The sequence below is a fragment of the Mixophyes fleayi genome, chromosome 8 (assembly GCF_038048845.1).
Source record: "Mixophyes fleayi isolate aMixFle1 chromosome 8, aMixFle1.hap1, whole genome shotgun sequence".
Lineage (NCBI taxonomy): Eukaryota > Metazoa > Chordata > Amphibia > Anura > Limnodynastidae > Mixophyes > Mixophyes fleayi.
In genome coordinates this window covers 22692986-22720536 of record NC_134409.1, presented here as the reverse complement: position 1 = coordinate 22720536, position 27551 = coordinate 22692986, and the positions used below count along the sequence as shown (strand labels likewise).

The following is a 27551-nucleotide window of genomic DNA, read 5'->3' as shown; positions in this document are numbered from 1 at the left end:
CTTCAAAGTTGCACCAAAATAAAGCGCAAGGCTTCTTAAATGTGCAATGGGCTTCGTACAGATAAGAAGAGAGTGGAGTTGTTGTAATGCAGAGGAGAATGTAACACAGATTGGTACTGGACTATAGGTTTTTAATTAGAACCTCTGGGCTAGATTTACTAAGCTGTGTGTTTGAAAAAGTGGGGAAGTTGCCTATAGCAACCAATCAGATTCTAGCTGTCATTTTGAAGAAAACACTAAATAAATGATAGCTAGAATCTGGTTGGTTGCAACATCCCCACTTTTTCAAACCCACAGCTTAGTAAATCTAGCCCTCTGTGTCCAAACTCCCTGCTATGGAGAAAGCTGAGCAGTGCTGATGGTGAACATGAAAGGTCCAGACAGGGACCCCAACCAAACTACTATTATTGGTTAGGGAACACCCTTTAAGGTGACATGGGTCCAGGTAACCCTCTGTATGTGCTATCCATATATAATGGGTACTTAGAGTATTGGGTTATAATGCTTCATCACAGCACATACCGCTGAACAATTTGTCTGAAACAAATGTTCTAACACTGAAAGGATCTCTCACAGCTGTAAAGAATTAACATACAGCCTCTCCAGTCGTTTTAATACCTTTTAGCTTTTGTGTCATTTGCAGGATATAATGTGATATTCAGGTTGTCCTGAGTGTAAGACAAAATGAGACACCTGGTTTATTTTTGTCTCTAACACATAACTGTTCCTGTCATGTAACATGGAATTATTCTGTGTTTTTAAATAATTTATGACAGATGAACAGCAGTTACATTAGAAGGTGAACAATGCTTCTCTTTCTGTGATCTAACGGTTTCTTTCTTCTGTTATTGGTGATCTCCTCTAGTGCGCTGCTGTGGGAACCGCGTGAGGAATTCTCTATGCGTCCTGACCTCACAGCACAGTGGCTTAGTGATTAGCACTTCTGCCCAACAGTACTGGGGTCATGAATTTGATACCCGACCATGGCCTTATCTGTGTGGAGTTTGTATGTTCTTCCAGTGTTTGCGTGGGTTTCCTCCGGGTGCTCCGGTTTCCTCCCACACTCCAAAACCATACTAGTAGGTTAATTGACTGCTATCAAATTGACCCTAGTGTGTTTGTCTCTCTCTCTCCCCCCCCCCCCCCCTTAGAATTTAGACTGTAAGCTCCAACGGGGCAGAGACTGATGTGAGTGAGTTCTCTGTACAGCGCTGCGGAATTAGTGGCGCTATATAAATAACAGGTGATGATAAACGCTAAGAGATTGCATCGCAGCTCATTAGAAAACCTTGGCTTCCATTACAGCATTGGATCCTCATAACCCTGGCACTGCCAAGGCTCATTTATTAACAATATTTTTCTCTAGTCACTGACTTAAGATTTAGGGCCACAGTTTATGTATCTCTACACACTCTGCAACTGCTAGATCCGCATACCTCCTGACATTTGGGAATCTGGACAGGGCATGGCCACATCAGATGGGGGAATAGCCACACCTCCAGCGGCATTGTCTGGTGCTTTTGAAGTACAAGGCTGCCCCGTACTCTCCCCCCTCCCCAAACACCTTCATTGTCGTGTGCAACTCTGGTCAAAAATTAACAGGAACATGTTGGGCTTCAATAATTTGTTGTCATAGACTTTAAAAAAATGACACAAAAATATAACGCAAAGTTTATTTGTATGTGTGTCTAAAAAAATATATAGATAGATAGATATCTCTAGCTATCTAGATATCTATCTATCTATATGGATATATATCACAATGTATAAAAGAATATATAAAGATGCCACATGTACTATATGCACACTGATCAACTGTTTCAGTTTAATAATAAAATCATGATACAATTTAATTACGCAGAATAACTGTTCAGAAATAACAATATTAAATTGATTTTAGCAGCAACTTGAGGTCAAATGAAAATAGTTATTTAAATTAGGAGTGTGCAGATTAATCGGAACAGTCCTGTCCCTGATTACAGAGCAACAGTCTCATCACTCCAGAATGACGTGAATCCCCCTCTATAATTGCTGCCTTATAGTAGTCCTGGGTCTTTGTAGTCTCACCCATGTTGCAATAAGGACGAATCGGTCTCTTTGCATTGATTTGAGTCCCGACTAACTGTGTCAGAAAGACACTAGCGCTTTCTGACACAAACCCATTTCTGTGCAGTAACCCTTTCCTCAGGAGGGTTTGTTATGGTCCATGTGTTCCCGGTATTGCCCCGTGGGACAGAAAGTTGGGCGGTATGTCCCATTCACAGCTGCTGGGCATAGCAGAGCAGTTATGAGCGGGTGACTGGTGCACTGGTCACTGGTGGGCATAACAAGTGTGCCCATACTTCCATGATTCCCAACGCTCCATTGTTCCAGAGGTAATTGGGACAAGTTTAGAGCACTGTATTCCAGTGATACTAACATAAAAAGGGGTTGTGACCACATTGGAGCAATCGTTAATGTGTATCCTTGTTCTAGGAGGTCCCAAAAAGTAATTACTCCCGATAGAATGTAATGCATATTGGGGGACCCCCAAAAAACAGATTCATGCCTCATTTGGGGTTCTGACATCCGGAATGTGCACCTACCCTCTGTATCAGAAAAGCTGCCTATTTTCAGAACTTCCATTTGAACAGATTGTTCGGTGTTTTGTCACTGGCTGTGACAGCTCATCAGTATACACAGCATAGGGAAAGTGTGTGTTTGCCTGATAAGGACCTGATTGTAGCCAGTTATTCTGAGCCGAGCTTGGGGTGTTTCACAAAAACATGTCAAATAAGACACTTTTCATTCCTCTCACTTGCAGTTATCTTCAATAGAACAGCAGCTAGGTATACCACTGGTGCTGGCATGTCTCTGTGGAGAGGAAACAAAAGGACTTGTATTATTATATATCTATTGCTTTTAGCTATTTCTGAGAATTAATAAGTTGTTTGTGTGTGTGTGTGTGTGTGTACATGTAGAAACAAATGTAAAGCAAATGTAGAAACAGTAAGTTGTGAGGTCATCACTTTGATGTTCATTCACAAAACCTGGGTATTAAAAGGAATAATACATCCAATACTGTAAGTTATTAGGGATAGTGGCAGGGGCAAACGCAGGATTTGTAGAGGGGGGGTTTCCACACCATGCCACCAGTAGGCGTGACCAGTATGCATGGGGGCGTAGCTATAATTTTAGACAGTGCTTGGTTGTTCTTTAACTCTTCCTATCCCCATAATATACATGGGCAATGCTGCTTGCACTACTGTTAGATGCACACAGCTCTCCCTTTTCAAGCAGAGCCGGGGGCAGGGTCTAGCCACTTCAATTATACAGTGCCCCAGGTTTGGAGGGGGGTTTTCCAGGCACTGGGAAACCCTCCCTCAGTTTGCCTATGAGTGGAAGTCAACTTGGATTCAACTTCATGCTTTTATACTGTCACACAACTCCTTCTAATATCCATATAGTTTACAGTAGGGAATGCACTCTCTATCTAATCTAGCTACCTGTCAAAAACTAGTTAGACCTATAAAATTGTTGGAGATAGCCCTGAATGCCTGCTATCCATGAAGTAATTATGTGTGTAAGCTCCTTTTGATGCGACTGTAGCCTATCCATCCACACTTTGGCTTTGCACCAGTGCACGTTCAAGTACAAGCCAACCCTCCGCTACCGAGAGACACCTCCCCAACCTAGGGGATGGAAACTGTATTCTCCCATAAATCTATTACCCTGGTTCGTTTTCTTTTTAGTGTTGTCCACTGATTAAAAAAAGCAATCATTTTGGAACCTCTCCCCCTCATCATAAGGGCATTCTTTATATTCATTTTGACATTAATAAAATTTTGAAAAGAATCAGTAACAAATGTGATGATGAGTGCTTATTTTATAGGGGATGCTAATTGCTGCGCATAATCTCTGGATCGTTATGAATCATTCTGCTCAACTCCTAGCAAATGTATCTGGTCATTAGCGAAATGACTTTTCATCAAAGATTGACTTGACCTGTACAGTAATTCACAGTGACCCTTTAAAAGAACAGAGCTGTACTGTTGAAACTGCAGCTCTTAAGCGCTAATATTAAGTACTTCAAAGGCAGATCATTAAGATATATCATATATATATATATATATATATATATATATATATATATATATTTTAATATCTTGTTCTGGGATCATACTTTTTTTTTCATCTGTGACATTGAATGCTGTATGGGTTGGCTATTACCATTTATTGAAAGATTTACAGATGTTCTCTAAGAGCCTTTTTAAAGGAGCAATTATGTTTGACAGGATATTTTCTCAATGTCTGTTTTATTTTAATTGTTTGATGTAACATGTAGTTACACTACAATGAAGGGTTAGAGGACAGTCTTTATAATACCAGCACATAGAGAAGAATGCACAATGAATCAGGGCAAGTTGAGCCTGTATTAAAGATTAAAAATGTTAAGTTTTAAATCTTAGAATTGTAAAGAGATTGGGATACCATAATAAGACACTAATAAGTAACAAAGCCTATGTATTTCTGATTGAATTATTATAATCTGTCCTGTACGCTGATTGTTGGATCCACATTTATATTTGCATTACCTGCAGCCGCCTTCCTATCTCATGTGTATTTATACATCTAGATAGGTGCTAATGGCAAGAGAAGAACTGTTTTGCACAAGCCAGTGTATTTGTTCAACTTTATGATTGTCGCTAATGACCTGTAAAAGTCATTAATGGTGCAGTGAGGTAGCAAAATATGTTGGCACAAAAAGCATTTGGTGAATTTGACAGGCAGTGCCCTGGGTTATATAACGGTATCTACAGACGCACTATAATCTAGGAAGAATGAGTGTCTAGGAGGCCACAAACTCCTTTTATACAGCTATAGACATGTGACCTATCTCAATGCTTAGTGATTGGTTTGTCTACATTCCATGTGCTGTGATTGGCTTCTCTACATTCCATGTGCTGTGATTGGCTTCTCTACATTCCATGTGCTGTGATTGGCCTGATGTCTCCAGTGGGGAACAATGTACCTCTGAAATTTGGTGGAGCCTCAGAATCGGCTGAATCATTTACCAATATCTGCCCCCCAGTTGACTACGTTGACAAGGGTTCAACATAGGTTATGTTCACCCATATATTTGTACGCGTTTGTGCTTGGAAAAGCAACCAGTGCGGCCAGATGGATGGGTGATAAACTGACAACAGACAGGGGTACTGGGCATCGGATCAAAGAGGTCTCTCTAGCTAGTTGGAGGGGGTTTATTGGTAAAATGGTTTAATTCAAGCTTGTATAGATGAGCCATAAAAAAACACACTTCCTTCTCTTCTTCCCCGCTGTTCGCAAATTTAAACTACATTAAAAACCGCACACTTGAAGTAAGGTTAAGTACGAGTTAAGTATACAGCAGACTCTTGAATGAAGAACCATTAGCGCTGATCTTGGTCTCTGACTCATCGCTCTGTGATTTTGTACAGGACACAGCTGGACAGGAGAGATACAGGACCATTACCACTGCATATTATCGAGGCGCCATGGGATTCATACTGATGTATGACATCGCCAACGAGGAGTCGTATAACGCTGTGCAGGACTGGTAAGTAGTTTCTACTCACTATAATGTACAATATGCTGACAGCTCCATATGTTGAAAAAAATATATATAGGACTTTAAGGTGTCCAAGGTACATTGTGTTGATGAATTTTATTAGCTATTATATTCAAGAAACATTTTAGAAAGGTTATAAGCAAATAAAATACTACAATAACGAACATAAAATTGATAAAACAATATAAAACCACGCCACTAGGCTCCCAGGGGTATATTTACTAAACTGCGGGTTTGAAAAAGTGGAGGTGTTGCCTATAGCAACCAATCAGATTCTAGCTGTCATCTTGTAGAATGCACTAAATAAATGAAAGCTAGAATCTGATTGGTTGCTATAGGTAACACCTCCACTTTTTCAAACCCGCAGTTTAGTAAATCTAGCCCCAAGAGTTGTCTTGGTGTGATCAGGCAGCAGATTTCATAACGTGTTCAGCATGATCAAAACGGTCTTTAGAATTATCAGGAATAAAGGTACAACACTCCTGGCTTATATTACAGAAGTCTCTCCTGTATCTGGCTAAAGGAGTTACAATCATACCAAAAGGGCAAGTGATGTAAAATATGTAATAGAAAAATAATTTTGTTTTGCTTTGATAAATGAGGTTCACATACAATGGGGCATATTCAATTCTCCGGAAGTCCCGTCGCGTAAAAACTACTACCATTATTACGGTAGTAGTTAGCTGGATTTCAGCTCGCGGCTCAGGGAGCTGCGAGCTGAAATCCAGCAAGAAAATTACCGTATTAACGGTTTTTCCCACGCACTATTACCGTAATAACGGTAATAGTGCGCGGACCGCGGGATTTCCGCCATTTCCGCCGACAATTGAATATGCCCCAATCAATGATGGATCGCAGGGATCCCACTTTGCCTACCCCCCTTCCCCCACCTCCAGGCCCCATAGCCGTTGCACCTCCTGCTAAGACCATAGCTTCACCCCTTATAGTACCCATAAGGGTATTTAGAGTATAAGCATGAGTAATGTCTAATAAGATTACCAGAGAAAGCAAATATAAACGAGATGCAATTCATGATGGTCTTATTCACAGCCTGACTTCCTGAAATCAGGGCACGTTGGCAATAAAGAGGATACTTTGGGGTAGACTTATCAAACCGTCTAAAAAAAAAAAAAAAAAGGAAAAGTGGATGTGTTGCCCATAACAGCCAATCAGATTCTAACTATCATTAATCTAGTACATGATTGGCTTCTATGGGCAACACCTACACTTTCCTTTTTAAAAGGTTTGATGAAACTACACCATAGTGTTTCCGAGGTGTAATGAGCCCAACTTGGTGAAGTTCTGCAATAAGAATATCGTTATACACTACTCTTAATATTTCCATTAGTCAAATAGAAGAAGAAAAAAGAGATTTAGCAGCGAGGTGTCTCCGGAACGTCCGCAAGACACTTTGCGGCGGAGATTCGCCAGAAAGCTCTGCTCATTTTTCCTCCCAACTGAAGATGAGCTGAGATTTCTGCTGTAATTGCCGGCAATGTGCGCGGCGCGAAGTCCACGCACCACATCGCCGACAATTCAATCTCCCCCTAAGCGTTGGATTATATTTCTATTATCACATGGTATTCTTCCTTGTCATTTTACCATATTTGTTTATTTATTGACCAAACCAATTTATGAATAACAGCAGCAACAGTGAAAGTTGTAGGCTATGTAACGGTAATGACCAACTTATTCAATTTGTGGACAATATTACAAATGAAATCTAATTAAAACTTGCAACAAGTATTTTTTTTTTTTCTAGTGGAAGGTTGTTATAATTTATATATTACACCATGAGCCATTGATCTATGAAAAATATATTGCAAAACATAACCTTAGGTTTAAGCAGTAAAGTAAGAGCAATAATGTTAACCTTGTAAATATTTTATATTCGGTGAGGTGTGATCTTTGGTCACATGACCTATTTTAAAGCGTTCTATATTAACACGTTGAACGTGATTTGCTGCTGATGTCAATAAGATGCAGACATTCTTATGAGAACGCATTTATTACTTTCCTATTTTTGTTTCATGTAGGGCTACACAGATCAAGACCTATTCTTGGGACAACGCACAGGTCATTTTGGTGGGAAACAAGTGTGACATGGAGGACGAGAGAGTGATAGCAGCTGAGAAAGGGAAGCATCTTGCTGATCAACTTGGTATGTGTTATACTGCAACACCCCCTGCTGGCTGTCAGCAGAATTGCATGCAGTTTAAATAGTCTGCTTGTTTATGTGCTGCTATATTACTGCAAGAGTCTGACTCACATTATGCATTTCAGCCCTAGACTGAGTATCTATTTGCCCTGTGTCTCCTTTAAACAAACTTACACTTCCAGTTTTGGATACATTTGTTTCCATTGCTTTTGTCCATATATAATGAGAAATTTGACATCTTGTTCCCTATTAAATTGCTCCAACATCAAATTATAATTCAGCTAGAGAAACCCGGGGGTAACCACCTCAAGCTGATATGTAATGACTAAATTACTTTATTGACAGAATTCAATAACTTTTTTTTTTTATACACTACATTACATGTAGAAATCTTAACAACGGAGTATAATGTATAAATAACTATATTATAAATCACTATATTAAAGGAAGTAAAGAATTTCTTTGCACACCACAATATATGTATAACTTCTTCCATCAAAGTTACATTGCTGAGCTTGGTCCCCGCAAAACGCGCTGTTATACGAGGCTGCAAATAACTGTCACAGTTTCCAGACCACCCAGCAGGTCACCTGTTCCAGGTCACCCAGCAGGTGCACAGGGAGAGTTCACTAACTGTCACAGTTTCCAGAGCAACCAGCAGGTGCACAGGTGTATTGCCAGCTGTCACATTTTCCAGAGGACAATGGTAATGCATTGTTGTAAAAGGGCGGGCGAACATTTTGCGAAAAAACTCAGTGCAACAGATTACGTCACCAGTATTTTTCTGCAACTCTACAGACTAAGACTTTTAACTTGGTCGTACTTATGCTATTAATATATAGATATGGCCCTATATTTGATTATTTATTTTTTTGTAATTCTGAAATATTAGTTAACAAATAAGACTGTTATTTTAATTGTAATTTTTTCTTAATCTTTAAATTCTTATCAATTCATAATTCACACATAATATAATTATAATATTTTACAAAAACAATGGCATACTCTCATAGATCTGAGTATACTTGGTTGGGAGAAAGCGAAGTTATTTTTTTTTATCTCCACTTAACGCAGCGATAAATTGCTGCAATAACTGCTTTTTTTATTATTAAAATCTCACCGAGGCAGATGAGAGGTGAGGAACATTACAACCCAGCTAGCCGATTCGCGCAAGCTGACCTCCATAACGTCGCTGTGTGTTATATTGGCTTACCTGTGCTTTGCATGAGGAACCTCTGGGGGAAACCAGGCGAATCTTATCGTCCACGAGGGTTTCCTATTTTAGTATAGGGTGATTTTACCGCCCTATGATAACTATGCCTTTAAATCTATTTACTGATATTCCGGGATATTTTTGCATATTTTTTTTTGAAGGGGATGGAGGAAATACTTCATGACACTTTACATTTAAGCAGAGATGCAAAGAAAAATCAGAACACAGCATTGTAACTCATGTTTCATGTATGTAAAGGTCTACATTTTCTTTTTAAGTTTTGTGTAACTCGCATGTATTTAATTCAGTAGGTAAACACAAATGCAGCCTCTACAGTTGAGCACAATTTAGCAGTACTCTGAGCCATCAGGACGATCTAGCTCAGTGTTGGCTAACCTGTGACACTCCAGGTGTTGTGAAACTACAAGTCCCAGCATGCTTTGCCAATATACAGGGTGATTCAAAAGTCGCAGTACACCCTTTTATTTCAAAAACTCTACAGGAATTGGGCAGATTGGCTGATTTTAAGATGGCGCCCATGTTTGGTACATACCGTAAAAGATAGACCACGTCACCCATACCTTACTGGAGTATTCAGGTTTCCCAATTTCCTGTAGAGTTTTTGAAATAAAAGGGTGTACTGCGACTTTTGAATCACCCTGTATAACAACTTATTGCTGGAAGGGTATGCTGGGACTTGTAGTTTTTTACAACACCTGGAGTGTCACAGGTTAGCCAACGCTGATTTAGATGGTATAGTCTATTTTTATTCACTAAACTTCTCTTATCGCTGAAGGCAAGGTTATGATTTAAGAGGGAGGATAAAATAACTCCTGTGGGGCCTGAGTGGGTCTTTCAGTATGCTCACTATAGGGATGATATGAGTGCCCCTAGTACATGTCATCACAGTCTCTCCCCCAGCGTCCTGCAGCTCAAATCAGCAATCAAGAACAATGGCGGCTGATGGCTTTGTAAAGAAGTTAGAAGTACAGCATCAGCTGAAACCTGGGATCCTCTTTGTTATCGTTCCAGCTGATTGTGTGCATTGTATTATTGCTCTATAGAAGATCCCTAGTCATCGTTCTACATTGTAATACGGCAGAGTTGCTGTGTGCTGAGTAGGTCCATGCTGGCTTCTAAACCAGGGACCCACAGGGCCAGACACACATCTCCCAGCTCTTTAATCAGCCAAGTACAGGCACTTAGAGTAACACAGCCCGAAGGGCAATACTCTTTTTAATTAGCAATTTAACGTTGGGAGTGTGTGTTCTATACTGTAAAATGTAGCACATCATTTATTAGCAGTGGATCCAGTTCAGTGGGTATCCTCCAGGTAGTCCACTTACCTCCCAGACTCCAAAACCATACACGTGGGTTAATTGGATTCTGATGTGTTTCTGTGGTAGGGAAATTAGACCAGTATTGGCTAACCTGTGACACTCCAGGTGTTGTGAAACTACAAGTCCCAGCATACCCTTCCAGCAATAAGCTGACATATATTGGCAAAGCATGCTGGGACTTGTAGTTTCACAACACCTGGAGTGTCACAGGTTAGCTAACACAGAACTAGACTAAGCTCCAATGGGGCAGGGACTGATGTGAATGAGTTCTCTGTACAGCGCTGCGGAATTAGTGGTGCTATATAAATCTCTGTTGATGATGATGAAACTCCACTGGGGTAGGGATTGAGGTCAATGATGTTCTCTGTAAAGCACAGTGTAACTTGTAGGTGCTATAAAAATAAAAGGTAAAATTAAGGAGCTGTGGCTGGAAATTTTATCTCATCACTTAAATGACACAATGCAAGATATGGTGCTTTCTACTCCTCCCCTTTACTTTCTGGAATTTCCCAGGGTCCTATGGGTAATAATCAGGTGATCAGGTGCATTGCCCATTAGGTATAAAACAGATCCTTTATCTTTTGTTCATAGATGCACCTGCGTATAGCTGCGTATACAGAGTTACAAATGCAATAAAACATCTAATAAATCACAGGGTGAATATGAGTATAGGATATAGAGGATTTGTGCAGCCAGTGGATGAGTTTATCCATTCAGATATCTATGTGTACATTGTAAATGAGTCATATAAAAGGATAGAGGGACCGTCAGGCAGATTCTTCAACAACACTGCTGTCAACCAGTAAAAGAACTGCTATTCTATTTGTGCATAAAATGCAGAATTGTTAGTTACACACACACACACACACACACACATTTGCAAATGCATGATAAGCCACCTGCCTTGTCAAGGTGCTTCTGCCAATAGAGTGGTCCTAACTCTAAACAATGGGATATACTGTATGGGATATACTATACTGGTCTTCATCACCACCATTTAGTTATATAGCGCCACTGATTCCGCAGCGCTGTACAGAGAACTCATTCACATCAGTCTCTGCCCCATTGGAGCTTACAGTCTAAATTACCTAACATACACAGACAGAGAGAGAGAGAGAGTGAGACTAGGGTTAATTTTGATAGCGGCCAATTATACAGTGGTTCCCAAACTGTGCGCCTAGGCTCCCTGGGGTGCCTTGGAGAACTCACAGGGGTGCTTCGGTCAGGGCCAGTGGTAAGCAAGGAGGTGGACTACTTGGTAATTATTTTGGCTAAGGGGTGTCTTGAAAAAATTTTGGAGACCCTAAGGGTGCCTTGAGCTGAAAAAGTTTGGAATCCACTGTACTAGTATGTTACGTGCGTTTTGACTGGGGTCTGACCATCTGTTACCTCTTCCCAAACTGTACCCATGGATGAACAGTGAGTGGAGTTAAAACAACCTGGAGTCATAAACTACCTGATTGCAATAAAGACACAAGTACATAAAGTTCAACCTTTTTATAAGTATTAGATGTGTTTTATCCAGAAGAAGGAGAAACAGAACCACTAGAAGCATCTGCCAATATATCTCCACAGGGTAGAAAAATGCCACAATGCCATATAAAAGGCAATCAGAATAATTTCCTGGATCAATAACTCCAACTGTTTATCAATTTTTAAATCCATCCATCAATTCATATCCATTCTGCCTTTATTACCTCTCTTGACAGTATACTCAAATGTAACGAACTACACACACTCACAGTGAAAAATACATGTCACTGGACGCCAACTTTTCTCCTGTACAGTCCTGGGTGTAAAAAGCTCACCAGACAAATCTTTCTATGGTCCTTGAATATATTTGTTAAATTTACATTTGCTTCTCGTGCATTTCTGCCCTTGTTTTTATGTATGCTAAGATTTCATCAGCTTTCGCTGCAGCCACCTGACCCTGGGTACTGCTATTATTGTCTACTAGTATACTCAAGTTCTTTTATATCTTGTTTAATTATAGAGCTGGGACATCCCCCTTGCCCCTAGTATCTTCAGCTGTGTTGCTCACATTTTTAAGATTTACCTTTAATAAAGGGACCCAATTCATTCTGCACTAAGGGGACTATTTATTATATAAACCCTACCTCCAGAGAAAACTGTTATGTTCGACAAAAATAGGGCTTCTCCCTGTCACTTTCGCTGGTTGTCTTCGGAGAAAACTTCCCCAGGCCAAGCATGTACTGCCCCGTCCTCCTACTGGCTCGGCAAAGCGGTAAGTTAACCCTTATCTGCTCCCGGCCAGTATTGGCTCTACTGTCTGGATTTTATTGTTTTAATTAAAGCGCCATCAGGTTTTCTGTTGCAACGATACAAAACTGGTCCCATCGCTTATTATTAATAAATAGACACATAAGACACATTCATGTTCTGCTTCTTGCGTTGTCAGATCAGTCATTTAAACATGCACATGTGAAATACATATGCTGCAAAGTTCTGTGCATGTTAGTCAAGATGTATGTAATTGCTGCATGTTGTTCAGATGAATACTGCATGTTAGCATGATAACAAAGCCATGGAAGATGCATATTTCTATTTCATATCTATCTAGAATTAAATAGCTTATTTTGCAGTCCTGCCTTTTCTGAAATTGGCTGTAAGATGTTAACTGGCCAGGTGGTTGGGAGGCAGCGACCAGACGCACATCTGACGTAGAGGGACCAGATTAGAGGCCACATGGGTCTGGAGGTGAAAATTATGAAGGGCCTATTGTGACCAGCACCGTTCTGGCCAACATCATAGAGGGCGTCTGGTTGTGCCTCACTCCAACCACCTCAGCTTCCTCTCTCCTCCTCTCTCCTCCTCTCGCACACTATGTACACATCACTAACTGGTTCATGCGGCATTTAAGGAAAGCGAAGAGTGGCAAATACCTCCTGTTACACAGGGTCCTGCCGGAACAGGACAGTCCCCCCAGATTGGGACTATCCTGATGGAATCAGGGCAGTGGAGAAGTGAAGTTGTGTTATTTTACGGACCTTGAATGACAATTGACACCATTTATATGCAGCTTCTGTTTTCTTAATATAGACCGTAGACTGCATATAAATGGTGTCAATTACTATAGACCGGAGCCTGCATATAAATGGTGTCAATTACTATAGACCGGAGACTGCATATAAATGGTGTCAATTAATATAGACTGGAGCCTGCATATAAATGGTGTCAATTAATATAGACCGGAGCCTGCATTTAAATGGTGTCAATTAATATAGACCGGAGCCTGCATATAAATGGTGTCAATTAATATAGACCGGAGACTGCATATAAATGGTGTCAATTAATATAGACCGGAGCCTGCATATAAATGGTGTCAATTAATTTAAACCAGAGACTGCATATAAATGGTGTCAATTAATTTAAACCAGAGACTGCCTATAAATGGTGTCAATTAATTTAAACCAGAGACTGCCTATAAATGGTGTCAATTAATTTAAATCAGAGACTGCCTATAAATGGTGTCCATGTATATAGACCGGAGACTGCATATAAATGGTGTCAATTTATATAGACTGGAGACTGTATATAAATGGTGTCAATTTATATAGACTGGAGACTGTATATAAATGGTGTCAATTTATATAGACTGGAGACTGAATATAAAATGGTATCAACCAAATTAGTGAGGAGTAAATTATGTCAACACAGATCGGAGACTGCACATTGCATCCTAAATGATATATAACAGGGTTGTATTGCTAGTAAGACCTAGCAGGTATTATACTTTTATGCATAATAATTTGCCCAGCGCTAGTGATAGATCTACAATACAGAGAGCATCCTAGTGACTGCCACACAATACAGAGAGCATCCTAGTGACTGCCATACAATACAGAGAGCACCCTAGTGACTGCCATACAATACAGAGAGCACCCTAGTGACTGCCATATAATACAGAGAGCACTCTAGTGACTGCCATATAATACAGAGAGCACTCTAGTGACTGCCATATAATACAGAGAGCACCCTAGTGACTGCCATATAATACAGAGAGCACCCTAGTGACTGCCATATAATACAGAGAGCACCCTAGTGACTGCCATACAATACGGAGAGCACTCTAGTGACTTCCATACACTACGGAGAGCACTCTAGTGACTGCCATACAATACGGAGAGCACTCTAGTGACTGCCATACAATACGGAGAGCACTCTAGTGACTGTGATACAATAGAGAGAGCACTCTAGTGACTGCCATACAATAGAGAGTGCACTCTAGTGACTGCCATACAAAACAGAGAGCATCCTAGTGACTGTCATACAATATGGAGAGTATCTTATTGACCGCTATACAACGCAAGGAGTATCCTAGATAGTGCCATACACTACAGAGAGCATTTTAGGGACTTACAGGCCATATAATGCAGACACCAGTGCACAGTCCATGCGCAGCCTCTGCTCAGCAGCCTTTGTGCAGGTTGCCCAAAGGATTCCCCCACCCCCTCCTCCTTCCCGATACTGAACAGAATCACTCCGCCTCAGTCTGTGCGCTGAGCCCCGATTGGAGGAGCCCAGGGCTTATCCACAGCACCTGTAATAATTATATTCATTCAAATAGATCGGTAAGAAATATTCCCAGGAATCACACAGAACCAGTATGTGAGTATAACCCGGTTCTGTACTAGAGTGTTAGTAATCACACACAGAACCAGTATGTGAGTATAACCTGGTTCTGTACTAGAGTGTTAGTAATTACACACAGAACCAGTATACAAGTATAACCCGGTTCTGTACTAGAGTGTTAGTAATTACACACAGAACCAGTGTATGAGTATAACCCGGTTCTGTACTAGAGTGTTAGTAATCACACACAGAACCAGTATGTGAGTATAACCCTGTTCTGTACTAGAGTGTTAGTAATCACACACAGAACCAGTATACAAGTATAACCCGGTTCTGTACTAGAGTGTAAGTAATTACACACAGAACCAGTATACAAGTATAACCCGGTTCTGTACTAGCGTGTTAGTAATCACACACAGAAACAGTATGTGAGTATAACCCTGTTCTGTACTAGAGTGTTAGTAATTACACACAGAACCAGTATAGGAGTATAACCCGGTTCTGTACTAGAGTGTTAGTAATTACACACAGAACCAGTATACGAGTATAACCCAGTTCTGTACTAGAGTGTTAGTAATCACACACAGAACCAGTATGTGAGTATAACCCGGTTCTGTACTAGAGTGTTAGTAATCACACACAGAACCAGTATACAAGTATAACCCGGTTCTGTACTAGAGTGTTAGTAATTACACACAGAACCAGTGTATGAGTATAACCAGGTTCTGTACTAGAGTGTTAGTAATCACACACAGAACCAGTATGTGAGTATAACCCGGTTCTGTACTAGAGTGTTGGTAATTACACACAGAACCAGTATATGAGTTCTGTACTAGAGTGTTCGTAATTACACACAGAACCAGTGTATGAGTATAACCCGGTTCTGTACTAGAGTGTTGGTAATTACACACAGAACCAGTATATGAGTTCTGTACTAGAGTGTTCGTAATTACACACAGAACCAGTATATGAGTATAACCCGGTTCTGTACTAGAGTGTTAGTAATTACACACAGAACCAGTATGAGTATAACCCGGTTCTGTACTAGAGTGTTAGTAATTACACACAGAACCAGTATATGAGTATAACCCGGTTCTGTACTGGAGTGTTAGCAATTACACACAGAACCAGTGTATGAGTATAACCCGGTTCTGTACATAGAGTGTTAGTAATCACACACAGAACCAGTATGTGAGTATAACCCGGTTCTGTACTAGAGTGTTGGTAATTACACACAGAACCAGTGTATGAGTATAACCCGGTTCTGTACTAGAGTGTTAGTAATCACACACAGAACCAGTGTATGAGTATAACCCGGTTCTGTACTAGAGTGTTAGTAATTACACACAGAACCAGTATATGAGTATACCCGGTTCTGTACGAGAGTGTTAGTAATTACACACAGAACCAGTGTATGAGTATAACCCGGTTCTGTACTAGAGTGTTAGTAATTACACACAGAACCAGTGTATGAGTATAACCCGGTTCTGTACTAGAGTGTTAGTAATCACACACAGAACCAGTATATGAGTATACCCGGTTCTGTACGAGAGTGTTAGTAATTACACACAGAACCAGTGTATGAGTATAACCCGGTTCTGTACTAGAGTGTTAGTAATTACACACAGAACCAGTGTATGAGTATAACCCGGTTCTGTACTAGAGTGTTCGTAATTACACACAGAACCAGTGTATGAGTATAACCCGGTTCTGTACTAGAGTGTTAGTAATTACACACAGAACCAGTGTATGAGTATAACCCGGTTCTGTACTAGAGTGTTAGTAATTACACACAGAACCAGTATATGAGTATAACCCGGTTCTGTACTAGAGTGTTAGTAATTACACACAGAACCAGTGTATGAGTATAACCAGGTTCTGTACTAGAGTGTTAGTAATCACACACAGAACCAGTATGTGAGTATAACCCGGTTCTGTACTAGAGTGTTGGTAATTACACACAGAACCAGTATATGAGTTCTGTACTAGAGTGTTCGTAATTACACACAGAACCAGTGTATGAGTATAACCCGGTTCTGTACTAGAGTGTTAGTAATTACACACAGAACCAGTATATGAGTATAACCCGGTTCTGTACTAGAGTGTTAGTAATTACACACAGAACCAGTATATGAGTATAACCCGGTTCTGTACTGGAGTGTTAGCAATTACACACAGAACCAGTGTATGAGTTCTGTACTAGAGTGTTCGTAATTACACACAGAACCAGTGTATGAGTATAACCCGGTTCTGTACTAGAGTGTTAGTAATTACACACAGAACCAGTGTATGAGTATAACACGGTTCTGTACTAGAGTGTTAGTAATTACACACAGAACCAGTGTATGAGTATAACCCGGTTCTGTACTAGAGTGTTAGTAATCACACACAGAACCAGTGTATGAGTATAACCCGGTTCTGTACTAGAGTGTTAGTAATTACACACAGAACCAGTATATGAGTATAACCCGGTTCTGTACTAGAGTGTTCGTAATTACACACAGAACCAGTGTATGAGTATAACCCGGTTCTGTACTAGAGTGTTAGTAATTACACACAGAACCAGTGTATGAGTATAACCCGGTTCTGTACTAGAGTGTTAGTAATTACACACAGAACCAGTATATGAGTATAACCCGGTTCTGTACTAGAGTGTTAGTAATTACACACAGAACCAGTATATGAGTATAACCCGGTTCTGTACTGGAGTGTTAGCAATTACACACAGAACCAGTGTATGAGTATAACCCGGTTCTGTACTAGAGTGTTAGTAATTACACACAGAACCAGTGTATGAGTATAACCCGGTTCTGTACTAGAGTGTTAGTAATTACACACAGAACCAGTATATGAGTATAACCCGGTTCTGTACTAGAGTGTTAGTAATTACACACAGAACCAGTATATGAGTATAACCCGGTTCTGTACTGGAGTGTTAGCAATTACACACAGAACCAGTGTATGAGTATAACCCGGTTCTGTACTAGAGTGTTCGTAATTACACACAGAACCAGTGTATGAGTATAACCCGGTTCTGTACTAGAGTGTTAGTAATTACACACAGAACCAGTGTATGAGTATAACCCGGTTCTGTACTAGAGTGTTAGTAATTACACACAGAACCAGTATATGAGTATAACCCGGTTCTGTACTAGAGTGTTAGTAATTACACACAGAACCAGTATATGAGTATAACCCGGTTCTGTACTGGAGTGTTAGCAATTACACACAGAACCAGTATATGAGTATAACCCGTTTCTGTACTAGAGTGTTAGTAATCACACACAGAACCAGTATGTGAGTATAACCCGGTTCTGTACTAGAGTGTTGGTAATCACACACAGAACCAGTGTATGAGTATAACCCGGTTCTGTACTAGAGTGTTAGTAATCACACACAGAACCAGTGTATGAGTATAACCCGGTTCTGTACTAGAGTGTTAGTAATCACACACAGAACCAGTATATGAGTATAACCCGGTTCTGTACTAGAGTGTTAGTAATCACACACAGAACCAGTATACAAGTATAACCCGGTTCTGTACTAGAGTGTTGGTAATTACACACAGAACCAGTATATGAGTTCTGTACTAGAGTGTTCGTAATTACACACAGAACCAGTTTATGAGTATAACCCGGTTCTGTACTAGAGTGTTAGTAATCACACACAGAACCAGTATACAAGTATAACCCGGTTCTGTACTAGAGTGTTAGTAATTACACACAGAACCAGTGTATGAGTATAACCCGGTTCTGTACTAGAGTGTTAGTAATCACACACAGAACCAGTATACAAGTATAACCCGGTTCTGTACTAGAGTGTTAGTAATTACACACAGAACCAGTGTATGAGTATAACCCGGTTCTGTACTAGAGTGTTGGTAATTACACACAGAACCAGTATATGAGTTCTGTACTAGAGTGTTAGTAATTACACACAATCCAGACATCTTATAAGTAATAGCAGGTTTCCAATACTTGTATACCATAATATAATTTAAAACCCTTTGATATTCCCCAGACACACTTTTCTCGAGTCTCTTGAGATTGGAAATCTTTCTCACTGCCTGATATGTGAATTTGTTTAAAATCCGTTCTTGAAGGAATACATCTCCGTATTAATGACTTTAAGCATAAATGACAGTTTTAATTACAAGTAGGAAATGTGGTTTTCCTGGAGCTGTACAGAGCCAGGAATAAGGTTTAATTACAGAAAACTCATTCACTGAGGGGTATTTGTGCTTCTTTTACATTTTTGATGTGATCTTTTTTAACCTTGTTGATGCAAAAATATCTTCAGCTGTAAAAATAAAATATCCCAGTTTTAGCTTTTAAATACATGAGAGATGATTCAAGTTTAAGGGGTATATTTACTAAACTGCGGGTTTGAAAAAGTGAAGATGTTGCCCATAGTAACCAATCAGATTCTAGTTATCATTTATTTAGTACATTCTACAAAATGACAGCTGGAATCTGATTGGTTGCTATAGGCAACATCTCCACACTTTCAAACCCGCAGTTTAGTAAATATACCACTAAGTATGATGCTTTAAGCCAATATAAAGGACATCTACAATAATCACCATAGGGGGACATGTGACTATGACAGAAATTAAGCAGTGGAATAAATACAAGTTGTATCTTTAGTTGTGACAAATAACTAAAACATACGGACGTCACAAGTTATCTAGTCATAAATATATGGGTCAATTAGTAATAGTAGACACACTGATGTTTCATATTGATCTGTAGGGACGACTTCCTATAACACGCTTTGTAGTATTTCTCTCCGATCCTAATTGCTGGTTATGTAGAGTGGAAAATCCTATATGCTGCCTGTCTTCAGCCAGCACTAAAGCTGGGTACACACTACAGAAATTTCAACCAACTTTTTATGCCAAGCGATTTTACATGCGATCGATGTTCCGATCGCTCGGTCCATGGACTGCATACACACTAGCCTATTTTAGGATGATAAAGGGAAGAACGGACGTCCCTTTAGCGACTTTTTACAGCCATGTTGTCGTGAGCAATGACTGTAATTTCGTACTCACTGTTGTGGATCGGTCGGAAGTTTATACACACTGCACAACGGAAACGAGATTGGAACGAAAATATTAAACGGTACGACCAACCAAATGAGGCGACAATCGTCCATTTGGGCAGACTTTCGACCATCGTGTCACTGCACACACTGACCCGACTTTTGAACGAGCGGTCATATGTCGGCTGATTTAGCCGATTATTGGATTAAAACTGTGTAGTGTGTACCTAGCTTAAATCTAGTGGCCGCAGAAAAATCCCTGGGACAGCTGTGAACATATAGGGCCTGAGTCATTAAGGAAAGTAAGGCAAAAAAAGGAGTAAATGTTCTTTGGGACAAACCATGTTACAATGCAAGGGGTGCAAGTTAATGTATTATTTTACACATACGTTAAATACTGGCTGTTTTATCATCTAGCACACAAATACTTGATAGTTTTATTTTTACACTGAAATTTAAAGTTGATCTATGACATGCCCTACCCCAAATATAAATCTGTTCCCACATTTTAAATTTACCTCCCCCTCCAATGCAACATGGTTTTGCCCAGGTGCAAAGTTACTCCTTTTTTATGCTTTACTCTTCTTAATGACTCGGGCCCATAAACTGCATCTGAAAACCCAAAGGAACAGAACCATAAATTGATATAATAGTTCATTTTTTTAGATAAATAAATAAGTTTAAAAAAGTAAGTACAAGAAGTGGCAAAGGGGAGATCATGATTCACTTTATGGAGCTCTGTATGTAGGAGAACCAGTTAAGTAGGAGGTACAGATAAAGCACCAATAAGTAGGTTGCGGTAAGAAAGAGTTCCAATGAGCTACATAAGTTAGATTAAGAGTGTCTTCCGCCTGGTGGATGGCAGTGCTTTGTGTCAGTCAAAATGAGGCCGTGCTCAGAAGCTGTGACATTGGGGGTGTCGTCAGTGCTTATGTTATAACCCCAGAATGAGAATGTGTATGTCAGGGGAGAAGATCGGTGAGAGCCAGAAAGCAACATTGCCAGGTCATTAGGAGGTTGTGCCCTCCAGGGGTTATAAATGACTGCAACGATGGTGAGAATAGGCCTATTTAGTGGAGGACATGGTAAGCCTAGTGGGGTGACCATTGCCGGGTTTGTCACCAGGTACTGAATTATGCATAAGGAACAGACCTGTGTTGGAGAGCGCTGCAGTAGAGGTGTTGTCTGTTGTCTGACTGACCGTTCCAGTATCCGGTCATTTGAGGTATCTGGACATAAACATAGTGTGAATGGAAGTTAACTTAGAGATAGAACAAGCATTACAGGGAACAGAAACCCGTAGGAAATATAGGTGTAAAGTCAGGAGAGACCCAAGAAACAGGTTCCAGATTACCGTATTGGCTGAGCTGTTTTAATTTATTCCCACACTGTCAAGTGCTGCTTAAAACAGAACTTACACTTGACCAGTAAGAGCCAATATCTGGTTGGTTGCTATGGATGGGTTGCAGTATTGAACAGGTTGCTTGGTGGTCAGGCCAGGTGACTGGATCACATAATCATTCCAATTAAAGCAAAGAAATCAGAAACAGATCTGCCATGCCCCCTATCAGCCCAAACCGTGCCCCAATTTACAAGGACCACATCCTCAAGCACTACACTCCTATAAATATGAACTTTCCCATGTAAAACAGGACCGTTGTATCATCCTACCCCCCTCCCCCAACTGTCTCTGACCCACTACAATCCCCACCCACCCTCCACACATCCCACCCATAACTGCACAAAAAAAAACCCAGTTTGTTAGTACCAATGAATTGTTCCCTCTTGTGCACAATCTTTTAAAACAGTCCTCACATATTATCCCTTGTTCTGTATTTTTATTTCATCGTTAAAGTTTTGAAAATGCACTAAATAAAGAGAGCAAAATAAAAAACAGGACTGTTGTGTGGATATGGCCCTCATGTGATCACAAATATTTGACCTAATTTATACCAGATTGTTTTCGGGCCACACAAATGTATTTATATATAACTGCATGTGTAGCCAGCATCAGGTAAATCATGTTTTTACTATATTATGTAATCTTCTGTTTAAAGAACAATTTTAACAGGAACAACAATCCATTAGAAATTTAGAACTAACGCATCTGAAGTAGTGGATAGAAAAGGAGGGGGGACATGGGGTTTTAATAAAAGGAGGGGGGAGAGCCAATGCACCATTATACAACTGTGGACAACACCTCTAAATTATTGCTCTGTTTTTACTTACAGGGTTTGAGTTCTTCGAAGCCAGTGCCAAGGAGAATATACAGGTGAAGCAGGTCTTTGAACGCCTGGTGGATATAATCTGTGATAAGATGTCGGAGAGTCTGGACAACGAGCACTCGTCGGGCAGCGGTGGGAAAAACATGCGTTTTACAGACTCTGCTCCCCCTTTGCAGCAAAAATGTTCCTGTTAACCCATTCAGCTCCATCCGTGGACCGACCAGTGCACCTTGAACTCCCAAGTTGTATTACCGTTACTTGTTCGCTGTTTAGCAAAACCTTACCAATCTGAGCTGGGCGTAGGATCGGAACCACTACTCCAAACCTCCGTAATACACCTCTCACAGATGTCCCCAGATACAACGGCTGGAATCTGATCCCACAAAACCCAACGTCACTGACCTATAGGTAGTAAGGATGGAAGATTACCGTAATTTGTAAAGTGACTAAACAGTCTTACTCGTGTGTGATTGTAATTGTGGTACAGAATTAGTCTTTGTTATGAGAATTGGTGTTTTTATTGTTATTTGTAATCTTTTAATGTCAATAAATGAGTGCGGTTTTTTTAAATGTTGTCATAGGATGTAAATATATAAATATATATTTCCATGTTCAAGCTGTGGACAATAAAGTCATTTGTTAGGAATGAATACGGGTCTTTTTTTTATTAAGATATGAGCAAAATTTTTATATAATGACTTGGTTATTAATGCAGAACAGCAGAACAACTGTGGAGGCAGCCATTTTCCTTGTGTCAATATTCAGTCTATTACTTAGGCGTAAGACAGGCTGCCTACATTCTATATAGGCAATGTAGCCTCCTCCATAACTTCATCATGTTGCCATGTACCCACACAAGCAATAAGACGTATAAAGACTCCATAACATTTTTTAGTTGGGTCATGCGGACTGAGAGGTATATTTACTAAACTGTGGGTTTGAAAAAGCGGAGATGTTGCCTATAGCAACCAATCAGATTCTAGCTGTCATTTTGTAGAATGTACTAAATAAATGATAACTAGAATCTGATTGGTTGCTATAGGCAACACCTCCACTTACTCAAACCCGCAGTTTAGTAAATATACCCCTGAGACTAAAAAAATAACCCTGGTATAAAAGTCCAGACAACATTTGCATGTGTATTTTCATGTTATAATAAATTATTGTTTTATGGTTTTATTAGCCATGGAGGGTTTTTGTTTTTTTCTTTTACTTTTTCCCGACAACTACATTTATCAATCTAATTAAGGTGTTATAAGGTTATGGGACATTACAGGAACTATTGAAGAGGGAAACAGTAGGGCAAACTTTCAGAGAACAGATCCTATAAGAAGAAGGAACATTCACCATATAGTGTAAGTTATAATTCACTAAAACTTCCATTAATTCTATTGGAGAGCAATTATTAAATAGCCAGTGATTGAAGACTCAATTCTGACCTTATTAATATAGTGATCCCACAAGGTGGTGTAACTTACGCTGGGTACACACTATACCAAATTTCTCCCGATGCGATATTGTTAACGATTTTAATAATGACTGCAAAATAGTCCCGATCAGCTGCCGATTCATGTCTACACACTAAACATGTTTTAAAAGATTTACCTTTACATCTGTGCTCTTCATCTGTCATAACCATTGTCTGAAAAGATGGTGACTCTGCACACTCCATAGAGATCTATGGACACTGCCGGTCCTGAGTACATAAACACTGCAGGATTGGAATGACATCGTCCCGTCAGTGAACAAGATTTTTAGTCCGGCTTAAAAATCATGTGAAACAATACGCTGTGCTTTGGAACGATAATCGTTCCTCATTGCAACGTACAGACTAATGCGATATCAGGCTGAATGGTCGTTTATCGTGTGATTGGCCTGATAATTGGGCAGCATGCTGGCTAAGTGGTTAGCACTTCTGCCTTACAGCACTGGGGTCATGAGTTCAGTTCCCAACCATGATCTTATCTGTGTGGAGTTTGTATGTTCTCCCCGTGTTTGCGTGGGTTTCCTCTGGGTGCTCCGGTTTCCTCCCACACTCCAAAAACATACTAGTAGGTTAATTGGCTGCTATCAAAATTGACCCTATCTCTATCTCTCTTTCTCTCTCTCTGTCTGTGTGTGTGTGTGTGTTTGGGAATGTAGACTGTAAGCTCCAATGGGGCAGGGACTGATGTGAATGAGTTCTCTGTACAGGGCTGCAGAATCAGTGGCGCTATATAAATAAATGGTGATGATAATCATCTGAACACCCTGTAGTATGTACCCAGCCTTAGTCACTGTTATCTGATCCCTTTGGAGTTGAGGTTGATAGATAGTAATTTTCAGATAGAAGAACAACGTGTAGATCCTACTCGGATGAACCACAAACGAGAACGGATGCATCAAGTAACCGATTTGGGTGAATAGGCAAGTATGGGCATTATACTTCTGTATGGTACACTGGGACAGTATTGTGCATAACCATATATGCTCTGCAGTATTAAGTCCCTGGAAAATATTACTATCAATCTAGCAACCGACTAGAGCACCCAGAGCGCTAGTGAGAGGTCATAATGTGTCACTAGCCACCGCAGGGGAAGGCAGAGATTACTCATGTTCAGCACTATTATTATTATTATTATTATTTATTTGTAAGGCGCCACAAGGTTTCCGAAGCGCCGTACATGGTACAAACAGTAGACTATACAGGGTAAAACAGTACAGAACAATAAACACAAAGTACCAGTACTTCAGAAACTCCAGGCAGGCAAATACAGTAGAGACGGAGCGTAAGAACAGGTATGGAGACAGGAGGGAAGATGGGCCCTGCTCATACAAGCTTACATCCTAACTACATGCAGCTTGGGGACAGGTGAGAAGAAAAACACAGAATAGTGATGAGTTAATAGATGGAGCTCCATGATGCTGGGCAGCAGGTTTATGAATACAGAACCAGGCTAATCTGTCTCACACAGTCCATTACTACACCTGACCTGTGTACTTGCCTACAATCAGGTGTAGTAGGTGACTATAAGAGGCAGACTTGGGGGTATATCATTTTGTAGAATGTACTAAATAAATGATAACTAGAATCTGATTAGTTGCTATAGGCAACATCTCCACTTTTTCAAACACGCAGATTAGTAAATCTAGCCCTTAGGCTGAGTATACACTACAGGTTTTTTACCAGATTATCACAAGATAAGTGACCATTTAGCCCAATATTGTATTCGTGTTTACGCTCAATCGATGAACGATTATCATTCCACGTTTGATTTGATTTTATAAACAGACTAAAAATGTAGAACAACGTTGTTCCAGTTCTGCAGAGTGTATGCTCACGATCAGGATCCCCATAGAGTTTACAGAGTCACGACCTTTTCAGCGATGGTTATGACAGATGAAGAGCACAGATCTGAAGGTAAATCTTATAAAACGTGTATAGTGTGTACACATGAATCAGCAGCTGATCGGGACTTTCAGACGTTGGTAAAAATCTTTAATAATATCGCATTGTGAGAAATTGTCTGTAGTGTGTACCCAGCCTAAGACTATTATCAATGCTCTGGTCGTTTTCCCTTCAGCGGGCTACGTTCCAGCACAGAGTAAGATTATGTTTCTGGTAATCTGTTGCTTTTCTCCAAACTGGGTGCAATATCTTTGTGACATCACTCTGGAAGAGACAAGTCTTTGCACAATGTAACAGTTGATTCAATTAATATTGAATTTCATGATTTCACACTTGAGACTATCTCCATTCTAGACTAATTAAAGGATAGACATACATATCTATTTCTCTCTACTGATAACCGTCTCTTGAGTTCCTGCTTAATCCTGGCTGATTAAACTAATTACTTCTTTATCTCTGCAGAGCAGCTAATCTCCTCATCCGCAGCCTTCAGTATGACCACTGTTTATATCATTATTACTTGTTATTATGGAAAAGGTCCAAGAGAATGATCTGATATGTGTGTGATGCTCAGCTAGCTCAATCTGCTATCTTCTTACATTTTAATGTATTACAAAGACAGCCTGGTAGAAAGAATGTATTTTTTTTTTTACTTCTTATATACCTCAGACCCAATCTTATCCTTAACCCAATTATCCACAGAAGGGTCTACACCTACATTGTCCTGAATTGGCCTCAATCATCTGTATTGGACGTCTACTAATAAAACAACTTCTTTCTGTTAAATTGTATCTATAGTGGCTATAAAAAGTCTACACACCCTTATAGAAATTGTAGTTGTTTGTTATGTAATGTTGCTGTGGACATGTCTGTAGCCTCTTTCAGCGTTCTCCTTGTCCTGACCTTGGCAATGTTCCTGTTGTGTCACAATTTCTCCACTTATTGATGATAGTCTTATTGATGATAGCTATATAAATAAATGGTGATGATGATGATAGTCCTTCGCAGTCTTCCATGGTACACGTAATGCCATTGAAATCTCCCGATTGGTACTTTCAATAATGAGTTCTCCTATATATTTTCTAAGCTCCTTACAGACCATGGCTGTCCCAGTAGGATGCGACCTAGAGAACTGCCAGGAAATCCTACAATAACAGCTGTGCTTTATTTGTAGGGGATTACAATCATTGCTGGCAGATGTATGCCAATTACCTGAACATGATTTTGAATGTGATTGGTTAACGCTAAAGACAGAGCTACAGCCCCATTGTGAAAGGGTGTGCACACTTTTACAGCCAGGATATTGTAGGATTTTTTTCACTTGTTTTTCCTATTGATTTATAAACTATTGTATAAATGTATTCCTATTAGTTGTACAGTACACCTGCTGCATACACCATTTTGTAGGCAACTTGCTGCTATAATATTTACCATGTTAATTAACCATTTGTTCTGAAAGTGGCAAACACATCCTTTTAGGTTGAGGGCACAGCAGGGGTTCGTCATACTTTGCATCCCAGGTGTTACACATAGAAAGCAACTATCTCAATAATGAAACAAGTAATTTGGGAAATCACAAATTGATGTAATTGTGAGAGAGTGCAGTGCATCCTGATGCTAAACATTAACTGTGATATCTCAGACTGGGTGGTGTCGGGTATGGGCAGAGTGTGGATTACCATGTGCCAACATGTGTAGAAACTGTATTGAAAAAAGGCAGTGGAGCCCAATGTAGTGGGTATTCTGTCTGTACTTCTGGATGATCACCGGTGCCTCTAACTGGTGTGAAACTGTCCTTAGAAGGACCCTTTAAGAGAAATAAACCATTATCTGTTTTTTAAGATTAGGCCTGATACCTATTGCCTGCTGTATTTCTGTGATAAGAGCTAAGACACTAATCCAGTGGATCTCACACTTTCTCAGTTTGAGGCACTCTTAGGGTGTCCGTAATTCTTTCATGGCACCCTGAAGCCAAAATACTTACCAAGTAGTCCCCACCGCTTT

General features: G+C 40.0%; 1 protein-coding gene across 2 annotated transcripts in view; it reads left to right on the top strand.

Moving 5' to 3' along the window:
* The window catches only part of RAB3B (RAB3B, member RAS oncogene family), a 72420-nt gene extending 49615 nt beyond the window's left edge, over nucleotides 1-22805 (top strand). For both annotated transcript variants that reach the window (XM_075182082.1, XM_075182084.1), the window contains exons 3-5: nucleotides 5457-5575; nucleotides 7624-7748; nucleotides 22166-22805. In XM_075182082.1, the coding sequence (XP_075038183.1) occupies nucleotides 5457-5575; nucleotides 7624-7748; nucleotides 22166-22353 (432 nt within the window). In that variant the 3' untranslated portion in view covers nucleotides 22354-22805. The remainder of the gene's footprint in view (nucleotides 1-5456; nucleotides 5576-7623; nucleotides 7749-22165) is intronic.
* Nucleotides 22806-27551: the final 4746 nt, after the last annotated feature.